General features: G+C 35.5%; 2 protein-coding genes and 1 non-coding gene across 3 annotated transcripts; 2 read left to right on the top strand and 1 right to left on the bottom strand.

The window, feature by feature from the left end:
• Positions 1–1,902: 1,902 nt before the first annotated feature.
• Positions 1,903–1,974, top strand: TRNAD-GUC (transfer RNA aspartic acid (anticodon GUC)). The gene has a single exon. It is a non-coding gene; the product is annotated as a tRNA-Asp (tRNA).
• Positions 1,975–2,136: 162 nt separating this feature from the next.
• LOC108840205 (CBL-interacting serine/threonine-protein kinase 26-like) lies at positions 2,137–6,217 on the bottom strand. The gene is made up of 15 exons (XM_018613039.2): positions 6,021–6,217; positions 5,365–5,564; positions 5,195–5,257; positions 5,013–5,084; positions 4,725–4,847; positions 4,520–4,600; positions 4,234–4,287; positions 4,027–4,152; positions 3,850–3,939; positions 3,472–3,594; positions 3,258–3,368; positions 2,991–3,104; positions 2,647–2,703; positions 2,469–2,543; positions 2,137–2,390 (listed from the first exon to the last, which is right to left on the bottom strand). Exons 2-15 carry the CDS (start codon positions 5,539–5,541, stop codon positions 2,313–2,315), a joined length of 1,344 nt encoding a protein of 447 aa, XP_018468541.1. The 5' UTR covers positions 5,542–5,564; positions 6,021–6,217; the 3' UTR covers positions 2,137–2,312.
• Positions 6,218–7,037: 820 nt separating this feature from the next.
• On the top strand, positions 7,038–8,141 carry LOC108842897 (calmodulin). Its single transcript, XM_018615944.2, has 2 exons — positions 7,038–7,195; positions 7,589–8,141. Exons 1-2 carry the CDS (start codon positions 7,120–7,122, stop codon positions 7,960–7,962), a joined length of 450 nt encoding a protein of 149 aa, XP_018471446.1. The 5' UTR covers positions 7,038–7,119; the 3' UTR covers positions 7,963–8,141.
• Positions 8,142–10,897: the final 2,756 nt, after the last annotated feature.

The raw sequence follows: 10,897 nt of genomic DNA, 5'->3' as shown, positions 1-10,897 counted from the left end.
AGTTAAGATTTGATATTTAGATTTGAATCAATATTTTACAAAAGTGGATAAAGTAAACAAATATTATGGTTATTCATTTATAGAATGTATGTGAAATATCGAAATCTTTTGGTTGATGTGATAGCAAAAAAAAATAGGGTTAACAAAAGTGGATAAAGTAAACAAATATTATGGTTATTCATTTATAGAATGTATGTGAAATATCGAAATCTTTTGGTTGATGTGATAGCAAAAAAAAATAGGGTTGTTAAGCTAAGTTAGAGGAAAAGTAGTTGATTTTGGCAAATTTTTGTGGAGGTGATTAAAATTTTATATATCTTCAACCGAATACATTACTAACATAGGTTGTGTGTATATTTTGTATTTTCACAAACGATCATTTGGTTTGGCCTGGTTAATAGATAAACGTATATATTATTACTATGCACAATACAAATTTGTTTGGATTTCATGTACTTATATCTCGTGTTGTCACATATGCACTGCTGATAGTAATAATGATTTCCTTAATAGTTTTAAAAGTGACATAATTTATACACTCGGTTTATTATTATTTTGTAGATGTCAACCTGCAAGAAATTTTGGCCGCATTAGGATAAGTATATGGAATGGGCTTTTATTTTGCGATGTTAAATAAGAAAAAGGACATTAACGATCGTCTGAAATGTAGGAAAGGAAAGTGGTTGGTTGTGGTTAAGTAATCGTTTAGTAATTGAATGGTAGAATAATAGTTTAGATACGTGATTCTCGGTTTATTAAATAATCAAAACACTGAGTTTTAATGTCAGTGGCATATGTTGGTAAATTTTGTGGAAAACCTAGGGTTAAGTACTATTTGTACTTCAGTTTTAATAGATTAGATTAGATAAATCGGGAACCACCAATCGTTTCTAGTCTTTTTCCCTCTCTAGTCGTTTGTAGTCTTTTTTTCTATATACAGAGCAATAATTAACTTGTTATAAAAAGATAGATTAATTAATGTTTGCGATGCCACTAAAGCCGTTGCCTTTGATTTTCTATTACAAAAAAACAACTGAAAAGCTTGATCACTAGTTTATTCCCAAGTCAACCGGTCGTGTAACTGATTAATATTATCTAGGTTCCTGAACTAAACTGCACTTTTATTTATTTGTACATAAATTGATTAACTTACTAAGTCAAGAAACTATACATTTTCATTATTGTTGATTTACATATAGATAGGATTTTGATTGGGGACATCCGACTACTTTGAGTTCTAAGAGCATCTCTATCTCCACTCTATAATTTACTCCATTTATAGAGTAAATGGAGTAGTGAACAAAAAATAAAAGCATTACTCTATAAATGAAGTAATGCTTTTATTTTTTGTTCATTATTCCATTTCTCACTCCATTTACTCTATAAATGGAGTAAATTATGGAGTGGAGATGGAGATACCCTAATATAGTCAGATCTTATCGCTCTCTCCCGGTTAAAGATTTTTTAATCTGTTTTTGTCGATCCTTTATTTGTAACTTTTAAAATACAATTGTAACTTGTAAGCATTAATTTAACTACTTTGCCGTTCAAAAAAAAAAAAAATTTAACTACTTTATGGAATATATTCAAATACCAAGAAAGATACTTACCATTAAACACATCAAATGTGTTAGTATCAGATCGAAGGCGAAGACCATTTATAAAAGAATTACTAATCAAATGTGTTAGTATCTGGTGAACAAATCATCTCACGTGCTTGGAATGTCATGTTGGTGGACAGGTTTGCCGGGAATGTGCACAAACGAAGGTTGAGTTATCGTCGGTAAGGAGGCCATGTTGTGTGTTAAATGTTTAGACAGAAGATTTGAATCTTCAACATGGATAGTGTCCATTTATTATAGTACGAGTTAAATAACTTCAGTTGTTAGACTTAACAACAAAGTCGTTGTAGTATAGTGGTAAGTATTCCCGCCTGTCACGCGGGTGACCCGGGTTCGATCCCCGGCAACGGCGTTTTTTTTTTATTTTTCCCAACAAATTAATAGCTTTTCCACATCCTTGTTTGATAATCATCCAATAAAAAGCCAGTTACAGCCTGAAAACACAGTAGTAAAAGCTAATACTTGACAAAACTAATATTTCTGAGTTTCAGTACAAAGAAATTAAATGTTTTTTTTTTTAATGTAAGAAATTAAATGTTATAAACACCTTAATGTTACTGCACATCCTTGGGGATATTTACAGAGTCAATATCATGATCTTGCTTTCAAAAGAATTGCGTCCAATGAAAAAACAAAAGATAAATCAGAAAATTCAGAATGATCAACCAGAGACATGAATCAGTCTTTCTCTCATTTGTTGTTACTATCGGAGGTATCACCGGATTTCCAAACCACATCGTTAAGTGTGGTCGAGAGCTTTTTGTAGAACTGCAAAAGGAACAGTATATAAAGTGAACAGACACACCTAAGCAGCGGTCAAAGTAGAAAATTCAATAGTATTATTACCTTATGGAACTCTAATGTATCCCCTTTAGTTTTCCTGACTTCAACCATATGAAGAGACGGTGATACTTGAAATATCTATGAAAAACATTATGCTAGATTAGGTCACTTCTTTAATTCCAAGCTCAATTCAGATTTAATATATATATAGCTAAAGAGACAACACGGGTGCATATTGTACCTCAGTCGCCACTTCTAGGTTTCCTTTCCTTCCAGGATTCACGTTTTCAAGTCTCATCTGTGTACCCAAACAATGTAGGTTCAGTGAAAGTGACACGAAGATTAGTATCATTAACTACCAGGAAAGGGAACTTCCACAACGCAAGGAAGTTACCAACATAGGTTATTATATAATGCTAACTAGGCCTTTAAATTTTCGACTCTAATTAGTAGTTCTTTTATAAATGGTATGTTCTAGTGTTTGTGATTCGTTACTCTAACAGGAATTTGGCTTAAACTTTAAACAAAGGAGAGATCGACATCGACCATGTCAATAGCTGTCAGGGTTTCACGCGATCAGTTTACCTTAAAGTTTTTCTTTTGAATTTCGAAACCAAGAGGCTTAGAAGCTGCTTCAATCTTCTGAACTAATTCATTAGCACTACCGGTGGCTGCAAATCTTGTTTCTCGCTTGAATCCCTATTAAGTTAAACGTTGTAGACTTCATTAGTAAAAGTATAATGTGGAAAAGACCAAACCCTGAAACTGTCTGCGTCTATGACACACACAAAAAAAAACATTTTTTTGCTAGAGAATTCAAACAAGCAAGCATTATTAGTCTTAGGGACAGACCCCTTCTTCTTCAAAAAAGTTTCCAAGATCCAGAGCCCTCGACATTGATATCAAGTCAAAGGCATTCATTGGAGTTGGCTTCTCCTCTTTCTTTTCCGTGACATGATGCTCCTATTTCATAAATCACAGATTTTACAGACATTAATTTATCGAAACTAAAAAGGAGAAGAAAGAGCTTAATCATCATGCAAATATTATAATCAAATAGACTGACCTCTGAATCTCGAAAAACAGCTTCCACATCAGCCAAGTTTGCTTTGTCTTTCTCCTCGAAAAGGGTTGGCTTGTAATCTTTCTTGAACCACGCATCTTCCAAAATCTCGGGAACTTTGATACGCTGTCATGTTTATGCACAGTCAGTTAGTTCCACTGCCGACCAATGCCAATCCTTGGATGTTTTGTATTATCAAGGTATACATGCATATAAAATGTTCCCTAATTCTTGCCACTCGTAAGCTATCCTATTATTACCCTACTGCTATTCAAAAGCCTAATATATAAATAGAAAAATGCAATAATAAGCCATTAACTATATCATAATTAAGATACTAAATTAAAAAAAAACACAAGATGAGAGGATAGGTTATCTTACAGTCGTCGGGTTTGGGTCCAAGATTCGGACAATCAAGTTCTTGGCACCAGGAGAGAGCCAAGAAGGACAATTATATTCAGCAGCTGTTATCTGAAAAGTTGATGAAATTACAACGAATAATCACAGATAATGGTGTACTGGTGAAGCCTTGGAAAAAAATGCAACAAAAGTGCTTACCTTATTATAAAGCGTCATGAGATTAGAATCCTCGAAAGGCAAATACCCAGAAAGTAGTTCAAAGAGTATCACTCCACAAGACCACAAGTCTGCGGTTGCTCCATCATAGCCTTGATCAGTAACAACCTTGGGACAAGAGCAACAAGGACACTATTTAAAAAACATGGTGCAAAAACTGGTTGAGAAGCCACTTGATTATAAGCATACCTCAGGAGCAGCATAGTTCGGAGTTCCACATGCAGTGTGGAGAAGACCATCACCCTGCCAAAGCCAAATAAGTCTCATAAGCTGATAAATCAAATGATTAGAATAATGCATATATACACATAAGAACATGCATGGCTTGAAACAACACTAGATAAGAAGGATTTATCTACTACCCTTGACAAGAATCTAGAAAGAAAAGAGCCACCAATATTATCCCGTCTTTATTAGATATTTATAAATAAAATCAATCAAATTCATCACTACTGAACATCAGCAGGAACATTACCCCGGCTTGTCTGGACAAAGCACTCAATCCAAAATCAGAGACTTTCAGATTTCCTTGAGCATCTAGAAGCAAGTTTTCCGGCTGTAGTAGGAAAAATTAAAGAAGAAAAATATTAGGCATCAATTAGCTGCGCCTAAGAAGAAAAAAATAGCACATCCTGGAAAAAATGGGCCAAGAATTTACCAAAAAAAAGGATGTGTGGTACCTTTAAGTCTCTGTGGTACACTCCCCTGCTGTGGCAGTAATCAACTGCGTTGATAAGCTGCTGAAAATAACTACGTGCTCCATCTTCTTTCAAGCGCCCATCATGTACTTGCATAAGTTTAGGCTTAATGCAAAAGTTTAAACATCAGATATATATGTATATATATAAAATATAATGTTATTAGGATTAAAACACAGGAATATTAATCAAGATTAGTATGATTCAAACACCATAAGATTACAAGTTTTTAAAGCCGTTGATAGAGAGGCAAGGAAATGAAAATCTCACAATTTTGTCAAAAAGGTTTCCACCCATGGCAAATTCTAGGACAATGTATATCTTTGTCTTGCTAGCCAAAACCTGGAAGGATGTCAATCATTTCCTTAAAAGTTAACTCTCGACAGATTTTAGAAAAAGGTTCTTAATCCATAAGCAAGACATAAGGGAAACAGGAGAAAAAGGAGAGAGACCTCATAGACCCGCACTACATTTGGATGGTTAATCAGCTTCATAGTAGAGATTTCTCTCTTTATCTGTAAAATCAAACGGGGAAGAGCCAGTTGATACTTTTGGATCTGTTTTATGACAAGAGAAGAGGAGGAGGAGGTATGTAATGTGGATTCGGAAAGTGAGTTTTTACCTGTCCAGCCATCTTGTTGTTTTTGAGAAGCTTCTGTTTATCAAGGATTTTAAGAGCAACGGATTCTCCTGTCTCAGTGTTCTTAGCATACCTCACTTTAGCAAAAGTTCCTTGTCCAATGGTTTTGCCAACCTCATATTTACCAACAATACGACGCTGGACCTTTGGCCGATTCATCAATCCCAGCAGCACCTCTTGATCTTTAAAAGCGGTACAAAAGATAAATCTCCAATTTAAAAAAAAAAATAGACAAGAGAAAATGTTTATCAACTCAATCCACGGAAACTAAATGAAAGAGGATCACAAAGACGCGCTGTCGAGAAGAAAAAACAGTAACACTAACACGCCATGAAGACAAAGCGGTAAAACAGGTAAGAAATCCACAAGGCTATGACAAATCTAATAGCATAATGTTTCCGCAGAATCTAATTGACTTAAATATCCATCATCAAATAGTTAAAAGCACACATACAGGTTTTGAACCAAGAGTCGTATGCATGTGTGTGTGTATACACTAAACAAATGAAGTAAGATCATCATCATATTAATAAGACTATTCCACAGAATTTAGAAGCGTAAACAAGTGATCGGAACTCTCCAGGAGACCTGACCTAATCACTAATCAAATTGCATAACAGTATTGAAAACACACACACCTGCGGAAAAACAAATAAAACGATGAAGCGTTTCCACGGAGTTCAAAAGTTAGCAGGACGATTCCTACGGCGCAGATCACTTTGTTTACCGATAAGAGAAAATTTAGGCAGGGTGAAATGAAAGGAAGGGATAGAGAGATGCGAGAAGAGAGTCGAGACGATCTTATTTCATTTCCTGTGGGGGCACAAAAACCATACGTTTAATTTCTTTCCTTATGTGAGAAAATTGATTCCTTTTCCACCCTTAATTTTTCTTAAGATATAATTTTACGTTTTTACCATTTTGGTGGTCATATTATCTTGACTTGGTTAATGCAATGACAAAAGATCGAGTGTTTAGATTTTTAAAAGATACCTTTCTTTTTGTCTCTTTTTTCTTTTAAATATTTTATTATACGCGGGAAAATAATAATCGATGATTTGGTTTACAAAAACTAATAAACAGAAATAGTTTGGATAAGTGAATAATTTGATTAGACGGACGTGTTGGAAGTTCTTTAGTTTGACCGAGAATTGGTAATTCACAAAAAGTAGTATCGCGCCACTCTCGTGTTATGATTATTCTTAAACAAAGGTGGTGGAGTCTTCGCTGATCATTTACCAACATATATTTAATATGCAATTTGCATACTAATTAAGAGTTTGGATCGTTTAATTTTTATTGCCAAGGCCTACATGTTGTATAAATATAGACTAATTCAATGTGACTTTTAGAAAATGAATATATCTGGTGTTAAAAAAAAAGAAGAAGAATATATCTTTGACTAAATGGTTGGATTTCTTCGCAGAATGTCATGAACAAAGCTTATGCTTTATAATATCTACAGTTTAGTATCTATTTATATATAATTCAGTATCGAAATTTAAAAATAGATTTTAAATGATATATGTTTGGCAAATAGTTACTAAATATTAGCATACCTTACATCTTAAGAAAAAAAAATACAATTGAATCTCCAAAGGCCCAACTAACATCTCCAAAGGCCCAAGTATATACATTGGGCTTTACCTCACTTTATAACCTCTTGCGCAGGGACCCCAGAAAAAGTAAATCAGTAGAAGAAAAAAGATCTCAAAAAAAGCTTAGGAAGAAAGAAAAATGGCGGATCAGCTGACCGATGACCAGATCTCAGAGTTCAAGGAAGCCTTTAGCCTCTTCGATAAGGATGGAGATGGTAATCTTTTCTTTTCTCAGATCTAGAATTTTTTTAAGGATTCGTTGTTTTTCTTTTGCTTTCTCGGTTCGTTTTCTTCCTCGTGTTTTCACTACTCACTCCTGATCTTAGATAGAAACGATCCGGATCTCACGTTTTGGGATCGTTACCGATTCCGATTTGAGGAAGGTGTATTCATATTTTGAGATTGACTTGTTGGTTGAGAGCGAAAGGGGATCCGATTTGATGGTTATATCTTTCGTAGATTGATTATGCGAGAAAAAAAAAGATACATCCTAACGATCTCTCTTGATGGCTTTTATTTTTTTTGTAACTGACACACGAATCTAGGTATCTTAGTACAATGCACATGAATCTTAGTTTTATATATGTATTTTTGTTTTGATTTTGCAGGTTGCATCACCACCAAGGAGCTCGGGACCGTGATGAGGTCTCTGGGGCAAAACCCGACAGAAGCCGAGCTCCAAGACATGATCAACGAAGTCGATGCTGACGGGAACGGTACCATTGACTTCCCTGAGTTTCTGAACCTGATGGCGAGGAAGATGAAGGACACTGACTCAGAGGAAGAGCTCAAGGAAGCGTTCAGGGTTTTCGACAAAGACCAGAACGGTTTCATCTCTGCTGCTGAGCTTCGACACGTGATGACTAACCTCGGGGAGAAGCTGACCGACGAGGAGGTTGATGAGATGATCCGTGAAGCTGATGTTGATGGCGATGGTCAGATCAACTATGATGAGTTCGTCAAAGTCATGATGGCTAAGTGAGACAGAATCTTATCAAAACGATTTATGATGTCTGCGACATGTTTTCGCTTTCTTTCCGGTCTGTTATTTGTGTTTTGCTTTTGGTTAGTGTTATGTGAAGTATGAACTCATGGTTTGCATTATCCTTTGACAATTTGATGTTCTCTCGTTTTTATTATTTGTTTTCATCTCCGTTGTTACTCTAGTCTCCATTATGAACGCTCTAAAAATTTGGCTTCATCACTGAGACATAGCAAAGTTTACATGAGTTTGCTACTCTCCACCTTCCCCAGCCTGGTATCCGACTATCACAAATAAAGTGTCTGGTTGCTAGCAAATAAGATTGTTATTAGTCTTTTCTTTGTTAATTGAGAAACTTTGTACTTGTACTATATACAGCACCAACAAGGCACGAAAAAGGTTAAAGACAGAAACATCGTCACCAATCTCTTTGCTCGGAGTGTGACAAGGGATCGTCGCTACCAATCTTATGTGGCTACAGCCTGTGTAACTCGAACTAATGAATGTTACAGGAGACTCATGCAACTCAACATTTGTTAATTCATTAGCTCGTTTATGTAAAACAATCTTATCTGTTCAGCCTACAGGTGGATAGCTGAGTCCCTTATTACGAGGGGAGGAATTAAACTCCTAAAGTAACTCGAACTCAGCTGATACTGATCCCCTGCTGTTTAGCTGCCCTAGATTCTTCCCCGCGTGGACTAACGGGAAAACTTTCAGTAATGTTCTAAAAATCGCTAGGCGGTAACTAGGCGCTTTATAGAGGACTAGCGATTAGGCGGATTATTCAGAGCCTAAGCGAGGCCTAGACGTTAGTTAGTTATTGATTTATTTTATATATTTTATACATTTATATGGTTTATTTTAATTTTTAAGTTTAATTATAAAATTATTGTGATGAATTATCAAAACTAGATATACAAAGCATAAGAAACTAGACAAATTTGTAGATTTGTAATAATATTATTGACTAATTTAACATATTCAGATCAATTTAGACCGATTTAAACCGTTTTTAACCAATTTAGAATGGTTTAAACTAATTTGAATCATACAAATCGGTATAAATCGGATTTTAAGAAAATCGTTTTGGATATGACCGAGTTACCGCCTAGGCGGAGGCTTAGGCGCCGTCTAGACCGATTTTTAGAACCTTGCACCTACTGGTGTTTTCCATTCTCTTATCTGCTGTTTTTTTTAGTTTTCTCTTCGATCCTTTGTTTGGAAGTGTGTGTTGCTTTTGGTGATCATGTAACTCTCTTTGCACTTTTGAATTAGTTCAGCGTAAAAAAAAAGAAAGACTCTAAGGTTCTAAGCTGGATGGTCTAGACCATCCTCTTAAAATCATCTTAATAAATCAATAGTACAGCTTTTGATGTAAAAAAAAAAGAACACAGGCTTCACAACCATGATACAATATAATACTTGTCTCAATGGTTTGGGAGGATAATTATATGAATTCCAATTCCCAAACACGACCAAAAGGCGCCTCACCTCACAAAATGCGTTTAGTTTCAACAATTGACTTCAAATTGGATGAAGAACCAATTACACACAAAAAATAACCACTTGATGAAGAATTTTAATTTCAAATCAAACTGCACCCGGTTGCACATCTCAGAGATCCTTATTGTTGAACCAACCCTAGCTAGTATACTAGGGTTTAACTGGTGACCAAGAAATACAAAGGAATAGTGCATTCCTTATCATTCCTAATTATTTTTACCATTTATATGGAATAACTTTTTCTTTTCATTCCTGGTCATTCTTTTTATTCTAAAGGAATATAGAACAAATTTGTTCCTTACCAAAATTGACAAGGAATTTTATTCCTCTAATTTTATTCCTCTGTAATTTTTCCTACTTATTCTTAATGTTCCTCTAATGGTCACCAGTTAGACCCTAAATATATGGGGAAAAACTGAATTAAGATTGAAATAGAAAATTTAAAAATTGTGAAAATATTAAACTATAACTTATAAAAATAAAGTACCTTTTTTGATCAAATAAAGTACCTATTATTTGATTTTAAACCATAAACCTGAGTTATCCAAATCAAACCGAATGGAAGTGGGAAGCCCATTAGGCATTAACGATAACTAGATTTTGACCCGCCTTTTAAAGGACGGGTATATGTTTTGTTTTATGTTTTTTTTAAAATGATTTAATTTAATTTTTGTGTGTTTTATAATTATATTAGTGTTATTCGATTTTTATTATTCTGAAAAATACTTTTAGCTCGAAAGGGCGATCACGACGGCGACTTAGGGTTTGGCTTGTACACGATGGCTTCGTGGTGGTGGGATCCCGGAATTGGGAGGATTATAGGAATTGATAGTGCGATCGCTAAAGGCTATCATCAGGGAGATTCGATTAACGAAATCGTCCTCATCTTTAAGGGGATTGATTGCGATTTGGGGGATAAGATTCGCGATGGATCTAGCTTCTTCATCATCACAGGGAAATGGATTCTCATCTTCGTCATCATCACGACGAGATCGAGAATTAAAGGAGAGTAACTTGGTGGGCAACTCTGGCGTCGTCAAGATGGGTGAGGGCATGAGAAAACGCCTCAAAATCTCAGTGCCCCCCTTTGATAATTCGGAGCTCATCAAGACCTATGCTAAAACCCTTATTGGGAGATGCATGAACCCGCCTGCCCAAGACATGAAAGCATTGCTGCTCAACCTTCCAAAGATATGGAAAGTGGAGGATAGGGTGGTGGGGACTGATTTGGGACTTGGGAAATTTCAGTTTGATTTTCAAACAGAGGAGGATATCCAATCGGTGATGATGCTTCAACCTTTTCACTTTGACTACTGGATGCTGGCTGTAGCGAGATGGCAGCCAAAAAAGTCACAGGCTTTTCCCTCGGAGATCACCTTTTGGGTTCGGGTACTTGGAGTGCCCATGGCCTTTCGGACGGCTGTCACGA

Source organism: Raphanus sativus, chromosome 2, assembly GCF_000801105.2.
Source record: "Raphanus sativus cultivar WK10039 chromosome 2, ASM80110v3, whole genome shotgun sequence".
NCBI classification, from domain to species: domain Eukaryota; kingdom Viridiplantae; phylum Streptophyta; class Magnoliopsida; order Brassicales; family Brassicaceae; genus Raphanus; species Raphanus sativus.
This window is presented reverse-complemented; position numbering and strand designations above follow the sequence as displayed.